The sequence below is a fragment of the Acipenser ruthenus genome, chromosome 4 (assembly GCF_902713425.1).
Source record: "Acipenser ruthenus chromosome 4, fAciRut3.2 maternal haplotype, whole genome shotgun sequence".
In the NCBI taxonomy this organism is placed as follows: Eukaryota; Metazoa; Chordata; class Actinopteri; order Acipenseriformes; family Acipenseridae; genus Acipenser; species Acipenser ruthenus.
This window is the reverse complement of record NC_081192.1, coordinates 13,208,836-13,235,083: the sequence shown is the minus strand read 5'-3', so window position 1 is coordinate 13,235,083 and position 26,248 is coordinate 13,208,836. Positions and strand designations below refer to the sequence as shown.

The 26,248-nt window shown below is 39.8% G+C and overlaps 1 protein-coding gene across 3 annotated transcripts in view; it reads right to left on the bottom strand.

Moving 5' to 3' along the window:
* The window catches only part of LOC117400624 (rho GTPase-activating protein 28-like), an 89,903-nt gene that overhangs the window by 50,728 nt on the left and 12,927 nt on the right, over nucleotides 1-26,248 (bottom strand). For 2 of the 3 annotated variants that reach the window (XM_059022024.1, XM_059022025.1), the window contains exon 1: nucleotides 10,941-11,229. The exons of the other annotated variant lie outside the window; for it this stretch is intronic. In XM_059022024.1, the coding sequence (XP_058878007.1) occupies nucleotides 10,941-11,071 (131 nt within the window). In that variant the 5' untranslated portion in view covers nucleotides 11,072-11,229. Of the gene's footprint in view, nucleotides 1-10,940; nucleotides 11,230-26,248 lie in introns of those variants that run through there. 3 annotated transcript variants of the gene reach the window in all.

Sequence of the window (26,248 nt, the reverse complement as noted above, 5' to 3'; positions counted from 1 at the left end):
CGCCGTATCCACGCTTGTGTTTCGGTGCCGACCACATGGTAGAACTGCTCCACAACTATCACCTCACCCATCTGTAAGGTCGTCTTCTGGGCGGAGTTTAGCCAGTGCACCATGTGGTCACACAACTTCTGCGCGACCACCCTGGGGTGTGTATCCGGGGATCTCTGGTACTCCCGGAACCATACCCGGTGTGTTTCCCCCCGTGATGTTCAGATGTCCTGAGCCTCCCCGATCAGGCAGGGTCCCAGCTGGCTCGCCCAGAACTCCTTTGGCCATGACGCGGTGGTAGCCAGCCACTCAAAAGCGACCAGGTAAGCTTCCAGGTCATCCTCCGGCGTCATTTTCTGCGCCCTTGCCCTTGGGGCCGTCATCACGGGTCCAGCTGGTAAATGGGGCAGTATCGCCGACCCTCTCGATCAGTGCCGTGTGCCTTTCCTCTCTCTGTCTCTCCTCAATCTCCCTTCTGCCATCCAGTGCCTCCAAGAGCCCTGACTGTGAAGCGTGATCCATCCCGTTTTCTGACACCACGTGTGGCAAAGTGGTTTGCAGTGTGCAGGTGCAGGAGTGATGCAGTGCTCAAGACAATGACAGACAACAAAGTATTGATAAAATGGAGGTTTATTTTTGTAATCCAATGTCTGATGACACAAGTGCAGTATTGTCCGGGTTTGGTGCTGGCTTTTAGCGACAGCTCCGGATCGTGTTAGCCGTCTAATAGCAACAAACAGTTTTTAGACACGACAAAACAAACAAAACACTCACGATTACAATACGGGTGTCCGTTCAGTTTAGCGTTAACCATAACAAAGGAACAGATCACCTCGCTACGTCCCCTTATATACCATCAATCATGACCCCTTGGTTAACGATTGCAACCACTCCTCCAATCAACGGCTGCCACAACGTTTCCCTTCCGAGTTGATGATTTAACGTACCGGAGCTCCCCCCCCCTTCTAGATGGCCCGACTTCCGCCTAACCCTGGGAATGAATTGTTTGGCCATCCAGTCTGTTCCCTTTACACAATGCCCTCACAGGTCGGGAGGAAGATTGATCACCAAGAATCATTCTGTCTCTGTCACAGAACCCCATTAGCCTTGTATATTGTATGGCTCCAACTGGTGATAGAATGTTCTTACTGTCACATACAATACTCCAATGTACATGTTTCTCTATTGCCACATATGGGATGTGTTTACCTCTTTTATGGCAGAGTAGTTTTTAATCGCTGTGCTATTTATAATATGTCTTCAATCCAAAATATCTACAATAGAGGAATATATTGTTGTTCTCTACTATCTTACCATCACACTACCACAAAATAACGAGGAGCTGCAACAACTGAAATAGGAACATTGTTGCAGTAAAACTAAACTGCTATAAATAGCTTCCTCAACCTGGATAACTTGATAGTCTTAATTATTTAATGCAATCCTGGCTGTGCACTCATAAATCTTACTGGGTTTGTAACATGAAAGACATTTCTTTGTTTCATCCAACACGATGTCACCTTCCTTAGGTTACAAGTTGCCCTTTTTGGTTACAGAATACTGTAAGCCTATTGATAAAATGCACCATTTTTAAGGTGCTGTTTTAAAATACTGCACATCATTTTTATATTGTTTGTTAGCTCTGAATGAAAGAACCTTTTAAAACTTGGAAGACCTCCATATATTACTGAATACACAGTACAGTACATCTCATTATAGATGCTTTTGAGAATTAGCAGGTACTGTATTTTATTATCTATGAAAGATGATGTTCTTTGTTTGATACTTCTATAAATACTATAATAGGGTTAGTTTGGGTAAATGTGAACACTTCTCAATATTCTTTCCTGTGCCCTGCTGTAGAGGCACCACTGCCAAAGCTGTAGGGCTACATTTAACCCTTTGCTGTCCATTTATTCAGTGTATCTCAGGCACGTCAGGTCCAATTTATTTTCACAAGCACTGTTTATTTTACACACGCTGTTTAAAAGTATTTTTTTCACAGTAAAACAGGTTTAAAAGGCACTGCATATCAACAGGACACTCAGTACTGCATCTCCAGCCCTGCCCCACCCCTTGTTCGCTGTATTTTTCACATACCTCTTCATAGTCGTGCATACCGATAAATCATCTCCTGATCACTCGTTTTATCACCAAACTCCTCAATATTGCGATCCAAGTCATTATTTTATTACTATAACATCTTAAAAAAGCTCTGCAAATGTCTGTGATATTCTTTGAGCGCTGGATGCAGAAGCAGCTATCTTGTTTGCTTATGTCCGTGTTATCTCTGTGGTGTCGGGGCTATGTGTATTGCTCAGATCGCCCCTTTTTTTCGGCTTCTCTCGGCTCCTATCGGTCTCACTCGGCCATAGAATGGTTTTCTTGGCTTTTTCCGGAGAAAAAATGACTAGAGACCTGTTATTTATGTCTTTTTGATGACGTCGGACAGAGTCCGACATCGGACTGGAAAGGGAGATAAAGATACATCCACAAAGATACTGTACTCCCTGTTTGGGATGATCTGGGACGAAGAAGAAATACCAGCGGAATGGAAAGAAGGTAATCTTATCAAGCTCCCAAAGAAAGGAGACCTATGGGACTGTAAGAACTACAGGGGAATTATGCTTCTGTCAGCGCCAGGAAAGGTGCTAAACAGAGTCATCTTGGAGAGATTGAAAAAAGCAGTTGACACAAAACTAAAAGATCAACAAGCAGGTTTTCGTCAAGATAGATCCTGCACAGACCACACCGCTACTCTGCATATCACAGTGGAACAGTCAATTGAGTGGAACTCATCCCTGTATGTCAACTTTGTCGACTATGAAAAGGCTTTCGATAGTGTGGACCGGGAAACCCTCTGGAAACTATTAAAACACTATGGTCGGATACACTGGCAGGATGTCGATGGCCTATGCTCCAAAAGGAGTGATGGGCTTAAGTAAGTAAAATTAACACTAGAACGACCAAGGCAGTCATTTTGATGTTTTTTTTTATTTAAATTTAAATTGCGGTGCGTGTGTTTAAGATACGTAGCTGTGCTTTCCTGACATTTCCTAAATATATGTACTAATTACCCTGACAAAGAAAGAATCGCGTGTGATTTGTGCCAGCACTTAGACTTTATAAATGATTGTAAATGAAGCCCATTCTGTTCAAATGTTTATTCATGTAATTTCGATTATAGTATGTCTGTGTACAGTACTGTGCAAAAGTTTTAGGCAGGTGTGAAAAAATGCTGTCAAGTAAGAATGCTTTCAAAAATAGACATGTTAATAGTTTATATTTATCAATTAACAAAATGCAAAGTGAGTGAACAGAAGAAAAATCTACATCAAATCAATATTTGGTGTGACCACCCTTTGCCTTCAAAACAGCATCAATTCTTCTAGGTACACTTGCACACAGTTTTTGAAGGAACTCGGCAGGTAGGTTGGCCCAAACATCTTGGAAAACTAACCATAGTTCTTCTGTGGATTTAGGCAGCCTCAGTTGCTTCTCTCTCTTCATGTAATCCCAGACAGACTCGATGATGTTGAGATCAGGGCTCTGTGGGGGCCATACCATCACTTCCAGGACTCCTTGTTCTTCTTTACGCTGAAGATAGTTCTTAATGACTTTCGCTGTATGTTTGGGGTCGTTGTCATGCTGCAGAATAAATTTGGGGCCAATCAGATGCCTCCCTGATGGTATTGCATGATGGATAAGTATCTGCCTGTACTTCTCAGCATTGAGGAGACCATTAATTCTGACCAAATCCCCAACTCCATTTGCAGAAATGCAGCCCCAAACTTGCAAGGAACCTCCACCATGCTTCACTGTTGCCTGCAGACACTCATTCGTGTACCGCTCTCCAGCCCTTCGGCGAACAAACTGCCTTCTGCTACAGCCAAATATTTCAAATTTTGTCTCATCAGTCCAGAGCACCTGCTGCCATTTTTCTGCACCCCAGTTCCTGTGTTTTCGTGCATAGTTGAGTCACTTGGCCTTGTTTCCACGTCGGAGGTATGGCTTTTTGGCCGCAAGTCTTCCATGAAGGCCAATTCTGACCAGACTTCTCCGGACAGTAGATGGGTGTACCAGGGTCCCACTGTTTTCTGCCAATTCTGAGATGATGGCACTGCTGGACATCTTCCGATTGCGAAGGGAAGTAAGCATGATGTGTCTTTCATCTGCTGCAGTAAGTTTCCTTGGCCGACCACTGCGTCTACGGTCCTCAACGTTGCCTGTTTCTTTGTGCTTCTTCAAAAGAGCTTGGACTGCACATCTGGAAACCCCTGTCTGTCTTGAAATTTCTGCCTGGGAGAGACCTTGCTGATGCAGTATAACTACCTTGTGTCTCGTTGCTGTGCTCAGTCTTGCCATGGTGTATGACTTTTGTTAGCTGAGTTTGGCTGTTCCTCACCCAGTTTTATTCCTCCTACACGCTGTTTCTGTTTCAGTTAATGATTGTGTTTCAACCTACATATTGAATTGATGATCATTAGCACCTGTTTGGTATAATTGTTTAATCATACACCTGACTATATGCCTACAAAATCCCTGACTTTGTGCAAGTGTACCTAGAAGAATTGATGCTGTTTTGAAGGCAAAGGGTGGTGTCACAAAGACGGCCGGAGTGGGTGGTGTCAGACCAGAGCCAGGAAATAAATAAACAGAGAGATGTGGTTTGGTGAAGCTGGGCGCGTGATCGCGCTCAGCATTTAATAATTAAACAGAAAATAAAAGGTTTGAACACAAAACAGGACACGGCACTTGCGCCAAAATAAATAGACAAACAAAACGTACTAAACACTTAACAAACGGTGCACGGAGAGACAAACAAACACGGTGAGTACAAACACTTCTAGATTATTTCACTTTATATTTACTTTCCTCCTTCTCCTCACCCGTTCTCCACTCTCGAACACCCAACCCCGACTGAATGAAACATGCATCTATTTATGCAGTTGTACCGAGACTCGACTGCTAATCAATCATTCAATTGGAGTCGCAGTACAACTGCACGTGAATCAATAAAGTGCAATTCCCCGTGCTCACATATTACATTTTACTTGCACGTGAAGTGCTGTGCCCTCCTCGTGCCTAAATACAAATCTACCTTTTTAAATCACACGTGAAACACAGACCCGTTTATATCCCGTGTACCAATCTATACACCAACATTAACACACGCAACACACAAATGCACACAGGGACGGGGCACATTGCCACAGGTGGTCACACCAAATATGGATTTGATTTAGATTTTTCTTCTGTTCGCTCACTTTGCATTTAGTTAATTGATAAATATAATCTGTTAACATGTCTATTTTTGAAAGCATTCTTACTTTACAGCATTTTTTCACATCTGCCTAAAACTTTTGCACAGTATTGTATAAATGCATAGCTTCGGTTGAGTATATGTGCTTTGTTATGTAGGCAATATAAACACTTTTCTGTTCAAATGTCAGTTTATTTACAATGTTGTGTAGATGCTTTATATGATGTTCCTACGACTTATAATTGTTTGTCCTTTTATTATAATACCTATATGGTTTTTCTAGGTATGCATATAAATGCGTCCGTTCTGGTGTTAAAAGGGGTCTTTTAGAAAAGGTACTTTCCCAATTATATCAACCAAATTGCTTTTAGCAACTAAATAATAAGCCTGCAATTACAGCTCCTAATGGTAGTAGCCCTCAAGGGATAGTCCTAATAGCTTGTTATTAACCTGTAAACAAGTACAGTATTTTCAATGGAGAGGCCTTTTATGTGACTGCCATTAATAAGAGGGAGTGGGTGAAAGTCAGTCAGAGACAAAACTGTCCGGACGAGGCAGTAAAACTGCTCAGATCGTCATAAAGCATACATCAAATTATTACTCCCTCCCCACACATTACATACCAATTGAAATTATCATTCTAGCATTTTTAGTTCTCTTTCAATTCAAAGGCAACCAATAGTTTTGGGATATGCCTGCCACAGGTCAGGTATTTACTGAACATTTTATGTCAGAGCTGCCGATAGGCCCCTCCGGGGAGTGACGTCCCCGGTCCCGCCTACCGACAAAATAAGTAAGTCACTCCGCAGAGATGAAGTTCTCTTTTGCTTATCACAATCAGGTAGGTAAGGTAGGTATAACTAACCTCTCCAGTTGTATGATTGATTCTTGTAAAAGAGCTCTCACTTTGAGTTTTCGGCTAATTCCCCTGCAATTTATTGCTGGAAGTCGGCTTGCCACTTCCCTGGAATCGGATGACTGAGCTGAAACCCTGCGCTACTGCGCTCCATTAAAATAAATATAGTTTTGAGATTTCATCGTGCCCTGCACAGATTCAAGGCACCCTGTGCCAGGCGCAGCAAAGCAGCCCCAAAACATAACCGAGCCCACCCTCACTGATGGTCACGGATGTCTCAGAGCGAGACAAGACGATGAGTGAGAAGAAACAAGACGCGATCTTGATCGTGGCTTCCTGGGATGGGACTCTTTAGTGCTGCAGGAGACAGAAGCGGACAAGTCGGCCTAATTGGACGTGCCCATATCCCTTGGCTATACCTTCAGGACAGTGGTGGAAGAGATACTGCAATGCTCCCACCGAGAGCGAGAGGTTTCTCAACAGGTGGCTGTGATGCTGCGATGCTTCCTTCCCATGCTCTGCACCACATGGCAACCTGAGGCATCACCTTCAGGCTTCTGCAGCAACTAATACCCGGGGCTGTCCACAAGGATGGGGAAATGCCAGACGTGGGGCCACAGCGCATCAGCGCTCCGGGAGACAGTTCCAACAGAACCGCCCTAGGCAGCCTCCAAGACAGCCTCCACCCCAGCCTCAGCAGCCCCAGCAGGGGCCCTGAAGGCTTGCGGACTCAGACCCACCCCTTCTCACACCAGCTGCAATACTGGTGCAATTGCACCTCAGACTCTTGGGTGCTCACCACCATACACACTGGTTACGCACTACAGTTCCACGCGGGACCTCCTCCCTTTCGAGGGATCACTGTTACATCTGTGAGCGACCCTCTCCAGGTCTTGGCACTCAGGCAAGAAGTAAAAACATTACTTCTCAAGCAAGCCATCCGCCTTGTAGAATGCACCTCTCAAGAAGAGGGGTTCTACTCGAGATACTTTCTAGTGCCAAAAAAAGGACAGGGGCCTTCGCCCCATCCTAGACCTGAGACACCTCAACGGGTTCTTGAGGGAGAGGAGGTTCCAGATGGTCACACATCGCCACATCCTCCAGTCAGTCCATCCAGGCAACTGGTTTGCCACTGTAGACTTAAAGGACGGGCATTTTCACATCCCTATTTGTCCAGCACACAGGAAATATCTCTGCTTCGCCTTTCAGAGAAGCGTCTTGAGTTTTCTGTGCTGTCATTCGGCCTCTCCTCCATCACGTTGCAAAGTGGGTGGATGCCATCCTAGCCCCCTTGCGGCTGCAAGGGATCAGTGTGAACTACCTGAACGACTGGTTGATCTGCTCCCAGTCGTAGAAAGGAGCAGTGGCCCACACAGCGATCATGACAGAGCATCCGGCGATACTGAGTCTCACCCTCAACGATGCCTAAAACCAATTAATACCGGTGAAAAGTACGGTTTACTTAGGTCTCCGGCTGGATTCCCTTACAATGCAAGCCTATCTGTCGGACGACAGAGTGGCTGCCATTCACAACTGTCTAGCCTAGCTTCTTCAGCCATCCAACTACGGTTACTCCACATGCGCCCGATTCAAGCGTGGCTCAATGCCTTCCGGCTACACCCCAAACACGACAGACACCTTCGGCTGATCATGTCTTGCGTATACTGGGAAGCCCTGCGTTGGTGGAGGCAAGCCTCTCACTTGTGCGAAGGCCTGAGGATGGGAGTGATTCACAACCGTCAGGTGGTGACAACAGATGCATCCAACTCAGGTAGGGGTGCGGTCTGGGCAGGCAGAGGAGTCCGTGGGTCCTGGTCGGGTCGATGGACATCCCTATACATAAATGTGCTGGAACTGCAAGTGGTTCACCTCGCTCTCCAGCATTTCCTTCCAGTGCTCCAGAGGAGACATGCCCTTGTCCTCACAGTCAACATGTCTGTAGTAGTGTATGTCAACCGCGAGGGAGGACTTTGGTCCCTGGGGTTGCACAGCTATTGACCTGGGCAAAGGAACTTGCTATCCCTCCAGGCTGTTCTTCTTCCTGGAGTGGTGAATTGGACGGCGTACCTCCACTCGAGGGAAGGTCCTCACCAGTCACAATGGCGACTCCACCCTCAGGTGGTAGAGTACATTTGGCAACGGTTCGGGAGGGCCTGAGTCGATCAGCCCTGGGAGATCCTGCTGTGCATAGAAGGCAGAGTTTAAGTCTGCTTTCATTTTTTGTGCAGACTGTTTCTATCTCTGCTATACGCTTGTAGTTTCTGGCCAAATCCACTCGTTAACTATTTATTAGATTGTAACAAGCTCTGTGCCTCCTTCTCTTGGCCGTTTTTTTTTTTTAACTGATATTGCTGGCATTTTTAATTATTATTTTAACCTGATTTAAACTCTCTCTCTCTATATATTTACGTGTACAAACATCCCCGCACCCCTTCTCTTCAAAGCCACACAGCCACTTTTAGTTAGAAGATTCATAGGATTAGTCAATCAAAAGATCAAAGGGTGACGTCACAGAAATGTTTGAGTCGGGCCGAGTGGGTAGCAGACATTGGACTGCCATTATGTCTGCGTTATTTTTATTATTACTATTATTATTATTATTATTATTATTATTATTATTATTATTATTATTATTATTATTATTATTATTATAACGATTACTTAAATTGCATATGGGGCAGAGAGATTTTAAAACTTAACTTGCATTATGAAAACGGGGAGCTCTCTTCAGCACCACAAATGATAATTATTCTTGTTTTTGTCTGGAAGCATAAACATTTATTTAGGAAAACAGTCATAATGATCATTCCTGTTGGTATGTAATGTACGGGGAGGAAGTAATAAACAGCTTTATTGCCTGGTCCAGCCAGTTTTGCCTCCATTATTTGTGTTAACAAAAAAAACTAAAAATGCTAGAATGATAATTTCAGTTGGTGTGTAATGTGTGGGGAGGGATTATACAATTATGTATGATTTATGACGAGCAGTTTTATTATCTTGTCCGACCAGTTTTGCCTCCATCTGGCAGAGTTAGTGTTAATAAAAGAATGATAATTCCAGTTAGTATGTAATGTGTGGAGAGAGAGTAATAATTTGATGTATGATTTAAGACGATCTGAGCAGTTTTATTGCCTCGTCTGACCAGATTTGTCTCCGTCCGGCAGAGTTTGTGGTAATAAAAAAAAAACAAAAAAAACTACAAATCCTAGAATGATAATTCCAGTTGGTATGTAATGCATGGGGAGGGAATAATAATTTGATGTATGATTTAAGACGATCTGAGCAGTTTTACTGCCTCGTCCAAGAAACTTTTGTCTCTGTCCGTCTTTTACCTACTCCCTTACTAAGACAGGGAGGTACACAATCTGTATAGCATGCATACTGCAACATCCTTAGGTTCCATCTAGCTGATTAAGTGAAACCTTCTTATGAAGGGATCATTTAAAACTACACCTGATAGACATATGGTCTTTATACAGATAATCTGACATGGAACAAAGTGAAGGGATTCATAGAGAGATTAAATTAAAATAAGTAGACCCTTGTTTCAGCTTTTAAGGTTGAGTGTTGGATTGTTACTGAGACTGGTTACTATCGACAGCTAATCCTCTCATGGGATATAGCCCCTTACGCGATTTAATATTCCACTGGAAACCTAAATGACTCCTTCAGTGCAATCGACTACAGTGTATATTTTATATAAATATATATATATATATATATATATATATATATATATATATATATATATATATATATATATAAGCATGTAAGCACTGACTAATTCAAAATAGTCTTCCATTTTATTTATTTAGAATGACTATACTTTTCATTAATAGCCCAACTAGTCTCCTAAATAACCAGTTTACTGCATCACCAGAATGATTTCGACACCTTGTCTTGAGGCTGCCTCAGCTCACTCTGACTGACGCTGACTTGTGATGAATGACTGGTAATGGACAGGGCAACTGTCCAAACAACCAGGGAATACAGTAAGTAAGGTCAGACATTTAGCATTTAGCACATGCATCCTTCAAGCCACAACGACTCTATCTCCAGTAACCTCTGTTGCAGAGTCAATAAATATACATCAAAATAAATCCAAGCTAGACTTGAAACTGTAGTTTAAGGAGGCAGTTCAATAAGTGGTGTTCCTTACTGTTGGTGTGTAAATACGTGGTTATAATTGTGTAGGTGTTGCTCAGTAATTAGTAAACTGTGTCAACATTGTAAGTCGCCCGTGAAAGTAACTCAGGAATGTGTTTAAAGCAATTTAAACTTTTGACTTATGCATGTACCTGTGATATAATCCAAAACGTTTGAGAAATATTGTATGCAGTACAATAAATAAATGTTAACTCGAACTTTTAAGTATGAACAAAATCTATTGGTAACAAACTTTAAAAACAAACGTACTTTTGTCCTGTACAAAAAAAAACAAAAAACCGCTAATAGCACTCAGAAAATAAACCTTAAAGCCAAAACAAACAAAACATGTAACTTTGCAAGCCAACAATCAAACTGGAAAAATGAACAAAATTTACTTTAAACGTTTTTTTCTTTTGTTTGTTTGTTTGTTTGTTTGTTTTAACCCTGCAGAAATTTGAAAGCATTCGATAACGACAGCGGCAGGCAGAATAGTTGCGGTCTGCAATGCAATACATTGCAGAGCCTTTATCATGGGGACCTACTTTGACCTGCAGCCACCAGTATCCTATACTTTTTTATTATAATTATTTACCAATAGATAATAGTAGTTTGTTGCCGAAGGAAATTTGGATAACAGCACCTCCCCAAATAGTATTATGAGCCCTTGCAATCGGTAAATAGTACCTGTTAAGGGGGGAATGTCCCGGAGTCGGAGAAAGCTGTGGCGCAAGGCTTTGCTCCATCATTGGTATCCTTGAGGGCGTGTAACTTTGGTAAGCTGTCAGAATTACGCTGCACGAGTCCTTAATCTCCATTTCGGCACATTGCCTACCTGTCCCCTACTGACAAAAGTGTACAGGTGACTTTCTTTCAGTCATATTACTGATTTACTTGCAGAGCTCCCGCAACATAGAAAAGCGCATAGCCTTTCTAGCTTTCTGGGTGAGCCAGCCTCTCACTCTTCAATGGTAATACAAGCCACGGGAGCCAGACAGACCAACTGGCTAGCCTATAAGGAAGTCGGTATTAGCATATTAAAAACCTCCCACAAAACAGAACAACATTGGAAATCCTTTGTGTTTCTTGGCACCAGAGGCGTTTCATTATTCAATGCAGTGGTGTTTAGTGACGTGTGTCTCTTTAAAAGTCGGTGCTTTTACTTTTCAAGATCACATTCGCTCTCTTGACCACTTCCCTCAGTTCGCATAATGTACTATTGTTAGCGATGTAAATTGATACCCGATCACGGAAAATGGAACACTGCGGAGTCTGCATGAAAAATTTAGTTAGTGGATAGCATTGCTCTTCACGCAAGCAAAATAAATAAACACACTTTAAGGGGTAGCTTATCTGTTACTGTCGTGTCAGGGTTGTCCCTAGGCCTTACCATCATTATTGTATGGAATGTGTTTGGAGCTAGCAAACTTGAACACTTACTTGGAGTTTTTCATGTTTTAACATCGTTTTTGTAGGTCAACATTGTCATCCTAATCTAATAATGCATTATTATTTAAAAATCGCATTCCTAAAAATATCATTTTAAAGGTTTAAAGTGTGTTCGTGCTGTCACAAAAAAAATGTGACATTTTGTCTTATAAGAGATTGCAGTTATGATCATACAGCAATCTGCTAAGAAATAAATAATAATAATAATAATAATAATAATAATAATAATAATAATAATAATAATACTATAAAAAGAAAGTAGTATAGAAAGGCCATGTGTACACCAGCAGGAAGACTGAAGCCAGCACATTTTATGAAGCAACTATAACAATCCTGGAACCAGCATTTTAAAGTAATTTTTTTTCATCAGATGCCACAACCATTACGTCAGTCATTTCCAAAATGAAATTATTTCAATTTTGCGCTGTTTTGGTTGGTGTTATTTTTCATCAATACTGAGCCTTAATCATCAACAGATTTTTTAAAATCAAACTAGGAATCTGAGAAGATGTGATCTTATCAAGTTTCGTCAGTGACCCATACGATAATACTGTATCATCTCTACAGGCCACGTAACCATGGAGAAGACAAACAATTGCCTTACAGATGGTGTAATCATCCACCCTAGCTAATGACACAAATTAGGTTGCTGTAGTCTTGGCCTCGAGCCCTCGTTTTCAGAACAGGAAGGAGAAAGAGGATTCACTTCTCTTTCCAAAGCAATACAGGGATGGGTGGTTCTAAACAAAAGGCAACCGTTACACCTTGGTCGGATGGTGGCCTTCATCTCCCGACACTCTGTGGTAAAAATACTGAACTCTAAAGACAAACATTTCAAGAAACATTACAAGAATCATTAAAATAATCATTACAAATATTATTATTGTTTGTATTATTAATTAGCCTGGTTGGCCGTAGTTTATACCCAAGATCCCACATTTTAATGATGACGACTATCAACCAATAAGCTATGATCACATACAAAGGCATAATGTTTTGCATTACAAAATGTTAATTTGTTTTATAAAACTGCCCAAATGTGTATATGAACAAATAAAAAAATATATTGTTAATCATCTCAAATACCTTCGCTCCCTGGTTCAAGGCTGCAATTTTCCAACTTTAGATAAGAATATAACAACTTCCCTAGATTGTGTGCTTGGGCGAGAAAAAGCTGTTGTTGCTGTTTAATAAATTATACCTTTAAGGAATAAAAAAGGATTCCTTGTCACCGTTTTTGCATTTTTTATTATTATTTTTCTCGAATTTAGCTTGTGAACTGATCAAAGTGGTTTAATTCTGTAAATATTTCATTTTATTAGCACTAAAAACTACTTCATAAACAAAACAAAAAGCTAGGAGTTCTATATCTGGTATCTCCACTTGTCAGAGAAAAAAGTGTTGAAGGATGACTTGGATTTCAGGGGCTTTCGAGCTACTGAGTACATCTTTTTAAAACCTGCAGAACAAAGAATTCCAGCCGTGCTAATACTTCAAACCTCATGCAGCGCATAAATATTAGAGGTCTGGAACACCTGTCTGGTACCCATTTACAGGAGAAATATAGCTCAGACACCACTCATTGACTTGGCTTGACTTTACTCACCTTGGCCCTGCATTTAAGCATATCATTTTCAGGTTTAAACCTCAATAACAACATGCCACTACTCATATGAAGTTGGTTCATAATCAATATTATTTAAAAGCATTCTTCTGGGAAAATAACACGTTCCAGGTCATCTTACAGCAAACAAACAAAACAAAACAAAAAACTGAAGCTTAGAGTGCAAAGAGCAGGCATCAAGGATAGAGCACTATGATTCTGCAGCGTGAAGTTACCTTCACTTTTTTCTGAAGTCTGTATCATAGCTTATGCAACTGCAATCACAATTGGACAAGCAGTTCCCTATACTGCATGTTATAATGTAAGTGTGACCTACAGACATTTGAATACACAAACAGACAGCCTCCATATACCACAAGATTATAACATATAATAAAATTTGTGTTAAGAAGGTCCATAGGAAATTGCATCACCATTGGACAAGTGGTTCTCCATATATACATTTCTGGCAAACAGAAGGACAGTCAGGTGATCAGCAGGTATATTATCATACATTATATAACTTGTGCTGAAGAAGGTCCTTAGCAAGTTTTGTGACAATTGCATAAGCGGATCTCTAGCTATATGCAACAACACACAAATACTTAGCTCCCATAGCTTAAATGTAGTATATACTAGAACTACTGGCTTACCTTTAAAAAATATGTTCTTCTTGGGAGTGGAGTTTTTTATGTGGAAATTGAAAACCAGGTGTTTTACAGATGGCAACAGTTGTATTATATTTTCCTTCCTCTTTTTTTTACAGCTATAACACATTTTCCCAGGACAATAAAGAACAGTAGAGAACAGTGAGGACTTTAGAGAATACAGCATCTCTTGGTGTCCAGCTGGTGTTCCATTCTAAAATAGGACTGTGTTTTTCAAGGAATGCAGATTATACTGTGAAGGAAATGTATTCCAGTAACTAAATCACCCATAACAGAAAGAAAGAAGGCAGACTCATTTAGCTCAAAGAAAGATACCTTAAATACAAAATAAAAAGAGAATCACAGAAGCTCAGTGCTGGTTTAGCCATGTTCTATGCCTAATATGTTTGTGTTATTGGCAATGCAGCTGTTCTCCAAAGTTATTACTATAAGAATGTATTGCACTTGTTGTTTTTAGACCAGAAGCTTCTCTAAGTGCTTCTACGCTATCCTCTCCAATGTGCATTTTAAGGCATCAGTATGCAAATCCTGCTACCTGATAAACAAGGTTTTTTTGGAATTGAATTATCATGATCTTTAAACCAGAGATTACATATGTATTGCCTTCATTTTAAATGGGTTTTATTTGCTGATTTAACACTGGGGGGAAAAAAATCAAACCATACCTTAAAGAGTAAGCAGCGGGGTTCTGAAAAATATAGCATTACACAATATAATATAGCACTACACTTCCCCACTTGTTACTCGTTATTGACAATGTGGGCAATAACCCTTGCACTATCAGTGCACTACAGCGACCTTTTTGAAAAGAGCTTTGAAACAGAGTTGTAAGTGTAAAAAGTTGTCAGGATGTTAACAATTTGAACAGTTGTAGCAACACGTGAGGATGTATAATGCTATATGTTTCAGAACCCTGCTGCTTACTTTTTAAATCTCACACACTAGCAAGCTAATAATAATCAAACACATCTTCAAAAAAAAGAATGAAGTAGATGAAAGTCAGTTAATTCTTGCAGTCCAGTCCTACCACAGACACAGCTGAAATAAGCTTCCCTGAAATGTTAGCTTTAGTCACTTATTTCCCTTAATGAAGATTTTGGCAGAACCTCTGATGATTCACTGATCATACATAGCTACAGTACTCATGCTTGTTTGTACCATGACTTTTTTGTGCTAAATGTATCCCCTTTTTATTAGCCCATTGGGGTCACTCTGTTCAAGAAATGTAAAATATTATTTTTCGATATGAATACAATTTACAAAGCTTATTATGAAACTGTATGCAGCTGCTAACTATCAGCTAGTAAATGTGCTCTTGCATGGAGTGTATTTAGATGAAAAAATGTGTTTTTATTGCAATACATGTGTAACAGTATATGTTTTTTTTTTATTTTAAATGTCCTGCAAAGAAAAGATTAATACATTGCAAAGCATAAATGCAGATTGCACTTAAGAAGAATCCAGATGGAAATTGTAAATGTTTATATTTTCAATCAAGGAAGGAACCAAGATTCTAGGATATTAACTGGCCATCTAAATAAATGGAATCATGAGAAGTCTTTGAATGCAATGTTATTCCTTGATGCAGGAATAGGGCAGCAGTGTGGAGTAGTGGTTAGGGCTCTGGACTCTTGACCCAAAGGTTGTGGTTTCAATCCAAGGTGGGGGACACCGCTGCTCTACCCTTGAGCAAGGTACTTTACCTAGATTGCTCCAGTAAACAAAAAAAAAACCTGTATAAATGGGAAATTGTATGTAAAAATAATGTGTAATAATGTAATTGTATGTAAAAAATAATGTGATATCTTGTAACAACTGGATAAGGGCGTCTGCTAAGAAATAAATAATAATAATAATGCTCTACCATCACAGGTGAAGCCTGAGCCCCTGTGTTCAGCCACCCCATTACATCAGAAAAAACGTGGCTTCTGCTGGCATTGTTATAACTGCTGGCATCATTCTACACACTTCTTGTATTGTAGCCATGTTTATTATTTTGTCTGATTTAGTGCTGCATGCACAATTACCTGTAAGTGGTTCAGGCTGTGGTTGGCCTTTGATTTATTGTGATTAATGACGTTTTTTTTTACATAATCAGGTTTAATATTAGGATTAGTATCATTGCACGGTTTTCAGATTTTATTCAGTGCTTTGCACGCTGTAGCGGTGCTTCATATGCGCATGGATGACAATAGGATGCAGTTGCTGTAACAACTAATTAATACTGTAGCTGAATTTGTTTGAGGATCTATTATGATAATTATCTTCAAAGAACATAGAAATGAGTCTCCATATATACTGTATTTCTGAGCTTCTCAGTACTTGGTATTCTAGATATTCATGGAATTATTTTCATGGAAATCTCATTTTCAGTAGTCTGGTTTCATGGTACAAAAAGTATTAGTAAATGTATTTATTTGCGTAAAACATAAACAAAAAACAAATTGTTTATTTGTTTTTTTAATTTTCTGAGGCTGTTGTTATCAATACAATGGAACCGCCCACTCCTGAATGTTTTGGCACCAGGCCCTGCCACCTGTTTATACCTTTACTGATCAGCCAGACATCATGAAACTCTCCAGATTATTTGCTTTGGCATAACCATAAACTGTCATTTCTAATAGGGGAGCTGCACACGGCGCTCAGCTTACCTGCCTGAGCTTCTCCTGCCTCATTTCACAAACAGACAAGTCATTCTTACAGGTCAGGAGGTCCAAAGCCTGTTGTTGCTAAAGATGTTGGAGCAACTAGTGCAGCTCTTCATGTCTTATTCTGTCCATATCCAACACGTCTGAAAGAGTGATAAAGTGTCCAGAGGGAAAAGAGTTCTACAGGTGCTGTCTGAAGAGGTGAGTCTTGAGGAGGCGCCTGAAGGTGGTCATGGACTGGGCAGTCCTGACATCTGTAGGGAGGTCATTCCACCACTGTGGGGCGAGGGTGGAGAAGGAGCGGGCTCTGGAGGCAGGGGAGCGTAGCGGAGGTACAACCAGTCTTCTAGTGCAGGCGGAGCGGAGAGGTCGAGTGGGGGTGTAGGGAGAGATGAGGGTCTGGAGGTAGCTGGGTGCAGTCTGGTCAAGACATCTGTAGGCGAGTACAAGAGTCTTGAACTGGATGCGAGCGGTGATCGGGAGCCAGTGGAGTGAGCAGAGCAGTGGAGTTGCGTGGAAAAAGCGAGGCAGAGAGAACACCAGGAGAGCAGCGGAGTTCTGGATGAGCTGGAGCGGACGGGTGGTGGACACAGGGAGGCCAGCCAGGAGGGTGTAGCAGTATTCTAGGCGGGAGAGTACCAGGGCCTGGACAAGGAGCTGGTTGGCGTAGTTGGTGAGGAAGGGGGAAGAATCGGCAAGTGCGTGCCAGAGTTGAGATGTGCTGGGAATACGAGAGGCAGTGGTCCAGGGTGACTCCGAGGTTCTTAGCTGAGGAGGAGGGAGAGAGTGTGGTAGATTCCAGAGGAATGGAGATAGAGAGATCAGAGGAGGGGGAGGAGGAGGAGGGAACTACTTTACTACTTTTAAAGTAGTATTTTGCAACAACTTCTTTGTTTAGTAAATGGATCAGCTTTCACGAATCCTTACCCCTGCTAAAAATACAGGCTTTCATTTTATTGCCTTTCACAGCTGTCTGACATATTGTGTCATAGGCATTCAGTTGCTATCTGAGTACACCGTTTTCTGTAAAGCCGATATAATTGTAAATGCTTTGTTAATCTGTAGTATGCCAGGGGTTATTATTACAGACCTGGTCTTTAGGGTGGAGAGAAGTAGTGTCCAGTGCATTTTCAAATAAAGAGCATCTCTTAGGGCAAATGTAAAGAGCAAGTGGCAGGGATACAATGTACTCTTTTGATTTTGTAAATTGAATAACACATTAAAGAAATTAAAATAGCCAGAAACCAGAACAAAAATTACGAATATGTATAACAGGAAGACATAAGTCACAGAAACTATTAATAAAGATGGATAATATGAAATAAATAAATGCCTACTGTTTCTAATGTCAGGTAAACCATCACTGTTGTGTCAGATTTATACTATAAATAAACCATTGCTTTTTTAAATATTTAACATAATTTTGATTATTGGCTCAAATCAATAATTAGTTATTTAGGTTCACTCAAGTGATTTAATATGATCGTCAGTTTCAATAAAATCAATAAAAAGTGTATTAAATAGAATGTAAAATTAATTATTCTAAGATTCAGTGGTATGGGTTTGTTTAAGAGGAGTTGATGTGTGGAGATGTTTAGATTCACCCCTGAATTGTTCACCCACCGTTACTAGTAATTGCAGTTTACCCTTTTAAAGTCCCAATTTATTTACACTGCCAAACAAGACGATGCTACGAAGATAATTTCCATACTCTTGACCAGGCTAGCTTAATATAATGGCTCACAGGTAAATTATCCAGGGCTGTAGCCAGCCATGAAAAATGACAGAGGCACTTGTCCGTGCTCCCCCCACAAGTTTTTTAGACATTATTATATGTTGTTTATTTAAATACAAGTTTAGTTAACAGGGTTTTTTTCTGAATAAGATACTATTAGATAATTTTGAGTACCTGGGGTTCTAAATTTGCAGGACCTGTGTGATTTTGTACAGTGCAAATAAGAAGCCTTTTCATTGCAACATTCAAATTCAATATAAAAGAAAATAAGAAATGCATCAATGTCAGAATATTTGTTGTAGACACTATACTTAGTTTTAAATCTTAATCTATCAAACAAATCATTTTAACAGTGATGACATTATCCAAATACCGAGAAGACAAGAGTGCTTGCATATTAATTATAAAATCACATTTAGCAATACAATTAGCTTAAGAGGGCTGACAACATGGAGAGAGTTTAGCTGCGTAAGCACATCATAACCAGTGAGGGTTGCAGCTCGAGCTTTTGAGCTGGACAGTCGATTTGATAGGCTGTTTGGCTGTGTTTTGATTTATACTCATGAATATGCATTTGACTTCTATTGATGTGATTGGACATTTGTGAGGCTCCTTGCAAACCACAGCCCTATGAACTCTACACAACCCTCAACTCAGCTACCAGTGTGTCAATCATGCACTGTCTGAAACAAACCTTCAAGTATCCCACTTATTTCAAATGCAAAAAGGGATGGAATGCATTTTTATTTGCAGCAAAGCAACATGTAAAAGGGCCAAAATAATAACTATTAGTATGATTTTAACTGAGGCACGTGCCTCAGGTGCCTTGTAGCTGACTACAGCCTTGTGTTATTATACTCTACGGTTAGTTACATGCAAAAAAAAGTAAAACACAAATCTGTCACAAACACACATTTTCTGATAGCCATGCTAGCACCTAGAGAAAGTTTACATTTATATACAGGAAATTGCAATCCCCTGCGAGAGGCGTATTGTATAACAGTGCGTCATCTGTCCATCTGTATCGCATTTCTATTTGACATTGTCATCATCTTTTTCATTATACTGATATCTCTCATTTTGAATGTACAGCAGTTGCAGGGGGTGGATGTTACTGACATTTTTGTTTAACTGGTCACCAAGGGACTTAGTGCCTGATAAAGGTGCAGGTGGCAGCTTCTTCAATTTACCTCTGTCATTCATTTACTGCTGAAAAATAAAGAAAATCCATTCTGAAGTTTGCTGGCTGGCCACTCAGTTCAATTGACCATATGCACTATACAGAAAATAAACAATGCTAAGCACGGAACACTATACAGACCTTGCCACTACTTCTGCCATGAACAAATACCATCCTGGGACCCTGGTTGGCATCAATCAGAGCATAGAAGTGGAGAAAGACTGCTACAGTAAATGCTTAGTTTGGCATACCTAGTAGTTGGATTAGTAAATGGAAAATGACATGAAAAATGTTAGTTGGCTGGAATGGATAGCTCTAATTTACAAAAGTAATTGATTAGTTTTTGCCGGATCTAAATTGAGCAATTGCTGACATTACATTAAAACAGAACAAACCCACCTTCTAAGGCAAAAGTGCACTTTTAAAACATGACAAAAACATGAAAAAGTTATATTTAGTACTGTCTAAATTAAAAAGTAACTGAACCTGAGGGAAGCTATTTACTGTAACAATAAATGTTAATCCATAATACATTACAGTTTAACTTTATAAACTAATACTTCACCTTAAAGGGACGCACTATGCGGTATGCAAGCAAGACATGCTTTTGGTGAAGGTCGTTTATATTGCAGTTTCTGAACTTGTGCCCATCTTACCAGCATTGTTTTAACAGTGTGCTTGTAATTGTTGCAATTTTACTGTTTTCCATCATTCAAATGGTGTAAAGCAGATCACTGATTAGAGCGTATAGATTGTCTTTCAAGAAAGTTGAATTTCAATCAAAAGACCAGTTACTTGCTACCCATTCCTCAAACACAGAAACACAGTGGTAAAGTAGAATGGGCGTTGGGCCACTAAGGTATCCCACTCTGTGGAGTTCTCGGCGGACCGTTTTTGATAAAACTGGCTGCTCGCGCCCCAGGTTGAAATTTGCAGTCAATTGATCTGTCAATCTGCAGTTGCTCGCTTGTTTTGCCTTTCACTTCGAATTAATGCACGGATATCACGATCCTGGAGTATGTGCCCACTGTTGCCCTTTGCTGATGATGTCTTTCCCTTGGAGTTCTATGCCGACATCACCTTAGACACCGTTGCTGGTAAAACTTCAGCAAGTTGAGCTGTCTTGGTCACTGAAGCTCCTGCCAAACACGCCCCAAAAATCACCCCTCTTTCAAAGTCACGGAGGTTTCCTCTTGCAGCCATGCTAGCCATAATTATAGGTAACCAGGCCTGTCCAGCATTTTTATACATGACCCTAAGCATGCTGGGATGTTATTTGCTTAACTAACGCATTACCCACACCTGTGTGGAAGCCCTTGCTTTCAATATACTTGGTGTCCCTCATTTACCCAGGTGTTTCCATTTTTTTGTCCACTACCTATATATATATATATATATATATATATATATATATATATATATATATATATATATATATATACACATACACACACTCCAGAAAAACATCCCTGTTATGTTCTTGAAATTTTCTTTTCTTTTTTTAGTGCAAACAATAAAAGTTACTCCAGCCTTCACATTCCGGTGCTCAGCTGGTAGATGATTGGTTATTATCTTTTCCAATGGTTGACTCAGTGACAGATGGAGCTGCTTAGGTAAGAGAGTATATAGATATAGTAATACAGACTGGAACAGAGCAAAGAAAATAGGAAAGGGTTCTAATAAATGTTCAACCCTAAAGACTTAGACTAGAGAGCTACTGTAAAAAATAGTGGCCTTCAAAACTCATAAGGAGACACACCTACAATTTGAATAAACAATAGCAGGTTTTATTTCTCTCAATACATTTATTGTGTTACTAGAGATATGAAATATCAAATATAATAGAGCTTCAGAAATACATTTGATTTTGATTTTTAATTTTGTAGTCATCTGGCATTATCATTCGACAAAACACAACAGGGTCTGAAGGTTTAAAACCATACTCACATTCCTCATGTACTATTTGTTCAGATCCACCAAGCTCAAATCTGTTTCTATGATATTCTAAATAAGGCTGTACAGATGAAACCACACTTCATATCAAATTCCATTACTGAATATGGAATAAACAAACACACTTAATTTGTCCGTATTGAAGCTTGCACTGACTGTTGTGTAGTCCCCTCATGAAATTTCAGACAAACTATAAGCACAGAACTTCCTACCTTGCATTAGTAATATTTCTAATTTATATGAGACACCTACACAATCTTATTGAAAAAGCTCAGAAGCATAGACTAGAGTGGATGTGGCATATGTCTTTGTATATGTAGGCTATTATTTACAAAGTACTGTGGGTTTGTCATTGCTTTACATAATTACACCGTAGCAGCTGTTTAAAACTGTGCCTTTTTACAATGTTACAGCAATCTACATTGTGTCATTCCATTGTGTTAACAATCACTCCAATATCAAGAGCACTATAAAGGGCAACACCTGACTCACACTACAGTGTCCATAAAGGTCACACTTCTTAATGTATTCAGGGAAGTGGTGGGCTTGATGGGGGTTTGTGATGTTCAACAGCTGTGCTCTCTCTCTCTCTCTCTCTCTCTCTCTCTCTCTCTCTTTCTTTTATTCATTTTCAATTTAAGGGCCTAAGTCTTTAAAATAAAAGATTATTTACCCTGTACCTCTATTAAACAAAGTACAATAAATGTTTTAATGGACCATTTCCTTTGAGTTCAAATTATCCTATGAATATTGCTTCGTTTACCAGTCTGTTGTTCATTTTGGGCATTCTTAGACAAGCATGATCAAATTGTGAGCTTACGTGGAGACCAAAGGAAACAATGAAGTCGAACAAGGTTAGGTCAGATTGTAGGGTTGTTATAGAGTTATAAGACAGCGGAATTTGGAAAAATCTGCAGAAGCAGAAGTGAACTCAACAAGGCTAATTGGCAGTACAACTCTATTACATAGTTAAAACCACTAATGCAAAGCACAAAAAAAAAAAATCACAAAAGAACCTTGCAAGACCTGTATTTTTTTTAACAAATTTTGTGTCTCACCAGTAGCGTAGTTCATGTTTCCAAAAAACCTGTAGGACCACAATGCTTGGCAACAGTAATAGCTGATGGACTGGAATATTGTCAAATGCCAGGTCTTGTATTCCTCTGCAGGTCAGGTAAACAAGACCTTTCCTTGCTGATCAGACTTAAGTAATGCAGACAGCGAGAACTGGGTGTCAGCAGGACCAGCAAACAGCACAACTAAGTTACTGGCTGTTGGTTCTCCATAGGGAAAAGTTTGTTTTATAAATCAAATGCACTAATAGAAACGTCAAAATACATAACTGTTTACAAGAAAGGAGAGCTGCATCTTTGCCATATTACCCACTATTTTCTTTATGTGATCTGAGAGTAGGGTTGCCAATAGGCTCCAGAATTTCGGGACACTTTAAGGAAAGACAGCCTTTGTAACTCACCTCTCTAAACTGCAATGTATTCAGTAAAGTGAGTGTGAATTGTGCGAACTGTTGCTAAATTAATTGAATTGTTTTACTTGTTACCAAAAGCACGCACATGCCTGCCAGCAGCAGGGCCGGATTTAAGGGGGGGGGGGCAATCGGGACATTTGTCCAGGACCCTGAGCTGCCAAGGGCGCCCGAAGCCTGGTTAAAATAAATACATAAATAAAAAAAATGCTATTTTACAGTTTAAAATTCAATCCACTTGCCCCGTTATCGTGCTAGCTAAACACTTGCTTCTCTTACTGGTCACGCGCACGCTGGAGGATGGCGAGACAAGAGAGAGTGAACGGGAACGAGAGAGAGCGCGCGAGAGAGAATAATACAGAAAAAATGGAAAAACTTAGCGGTGCAGCAAAACGAATAAAACAAAAGGAAAAGCAAGCTAGTGAAAAATGCCTGCTGGAAAACATTCCGAAACTATAAGAATGAAGTAACGACAACAACCAATGAACCTGAACAACTGGTCAACAAGAGATTTGGCGGCGCTACTGTTCCAAATAAAGGGCCTGAAGAATTATAAAGTAGTACAGAACAAGGAGTCGGACCCAGTCTGCCCACATCGCCAATTAACGATCAAGGTAACTTCAGTCTGCCTTTCGCTTTAACCCACAGACTCGTGGAATAACAACATTCTGGAGAGATTCGACAAAACCAATAAATCCATTCAAGCACAAAACATCGAACTTGAATATTTGAATCTCTGAAAACATTTCTGGATGATTGTGATCATTTTGATGATTTTGAAAACCGTGCAATGGAAACTGCAGTGCTGAAGAAATATCGAGAGGAAGAGCGATGGCAGAGACGACAACCCAGTGCTCTGCAGGATCACAATTGCCCCAGTGTAACTAAAGTTTTACTAAACGGCAGAGATAGGTTTCGTGTCCATATTTTCCTAAAGATTCTGGATACTCTTTCAGATTGCTTGTACCGATCAAAAGCGTATATTATTGTGGATAACTTGTTTGGCTTCCTTACCGACTTTCAGAACAAGTCAGAATATGCAACAAAACAAAGCTGCTACACTCATGCAAACCTATCCTTCAGATCTGGACGAATATTTCCCACCATATATGCTCCAGTTAACTAAATTTGTTTCTGGCAAGGACAAGAGAACAGTGTTTGACCAGCTTCCACGTTTCCGAATGTCACCCTTGCTCTGCGCATTTACCTATCTTAAAGTGAACTAACACTAACTGTATTGGAGAACGATAATTCTCATCGGACTCATTAAGAATGAACTGAGAGCCACCATGACCCAGGATCGCCTAAACATGCCTTACTATCATGTCCACGGAATGTGATATACTCAGAAAACTGAGATAGAATCGCCACCACAATTAAATAATTAAATACAGTTACTAAACTGCTCAAGCAATTCACACTCACTTTACATGTCGAATAGAGAGTCGAGTTAAAAAACCTGACCTGATAGTGTCCCAAGATTCTGGAGCCTGTTGACAACGCTATCTGAGAGCTATGAGGAAAACATTACTGTGACCTGAATCTCCCTGCGAAATAAAACACACGTTGATTTAAATGCACCGTGTGTGTAACACATATCAAATAGGCTACGAAACAGTTTAAAAATTATTAAAATAAAACTCAGAAGTTCCCAAATGGTTTGACTTGTATTGGCACATTACAGTAACGTGAAATTGTATTTACTAAAGGTAAAGCATATTGTTCAACAACGTCTTGCACATCTGACAGTTGTAAAATTACACAATATATATATATATATTTCTGTGCACCGATTTTTTTCCCGTCAGTATGATCTCTAGACAAAGATCTCTCTTCAAAGCAACAAAGCACAAAAGTCTATAACAGTTTGCCATTACTATTTATTACATGTTTACTACATAACTTTACTCCATGAAAAGTGTGATGTGACTGTGCTGTTGCATACAGGGTTATGTTTTCATTCAGCAGCTGCATGACGTGTGACCTACACGTGCGCCACCAGGTAGGGAGTTGAAAGCTGCGACAGAGTTCATAAAACGTGTTCTTGTTATTAAATACAAACGTTACCGGATTCGTGTCTTTTATTTAAATAATAACCGAACACAGTAGAGGGATATATTAAAATGGATGTGCGTCTGGCCGGATATATGATTCGGATTCGGTTCACCGAATCCTAAGTATTCGGCCGAATCCGAACCCTGCTCAAAAAGTATGTATTCGGGAGGAATCCGAAACCGAAACCGAATCCTGGATTCCCACCATACAGATTACAATTTGCCAGAATAACCTGCAGGGTAAGAAATATAGATTTTCAAATTTGACCCTGGCTTCAGTTGTCATCCCCTCCGATAAAAGATTTTGAATTTTTACAATGATTTCTTCAGGGAATTTTAAACATATTTAAAATTATCAATGTATGCTGTTCCCGCCGAGTCACCCGCTGAGCAGAGTGGAAAAAAGATCAAGATTAACAATTAACTTCTGCAGAGTAAGCTGTTAAAATCCATATGTTATATTATGTTCCATTTACTGTTACACTCTGCAGTTATCAATGAGGTTATGTGCAACAATGCAAGTACTTGTCATGAGTGTGTTTTTAACATTAATTTAGTTGCTGTAAGCATAGGTAGTTTTTGTTATTGCCTTTTGATACTGTATCCATAAAAATAATAACTGCATTTATCCTGCATAATGGCAGATTTGGCAGATGTGTGATCCCTAAAGATTTCTGTAGCAGTTGATTTGGTATAAATAAACAGTTTAAATTATGTTATACAAATGTATCAAGGCTTGCTATGATGTTTTGTTGTTTGTCTGTTTTAGACTAGTGAAAAGTTATCTGCTCTTGACCTGCCCCGATATCAAATCGTACTGTGTTTTGTATTTGCTCTTATTAGGACTGAAGTCATTGTATATTGTATCTTGCTCTTAATTGTACTGTAATTCTTGATACATATATATTTTTTAAAAAAACACAAATGTATACCTCAGCTAAATATGTCACATGAAATATTTTTTATAAAAGCCTACAAACTGCAAAATATTGAGGCATTTGTAAAACTTTTATTACAGAAATTTTAGCATCCAATAGTGTATCGTAAATCTACTCTAATTGTGCTGGATAATTATTATTATTATTTGTTTATTTAGCAGACGCCTTTATCCAAGGCAACTTACAGAGACTAGGGTGTGTGCATCACCTACAGAGTCACTTACAATTACGTCTCACCCGAAAGACGGAGCACAAGGAGGTTAAGTGACTTGGTCAGGGTCACA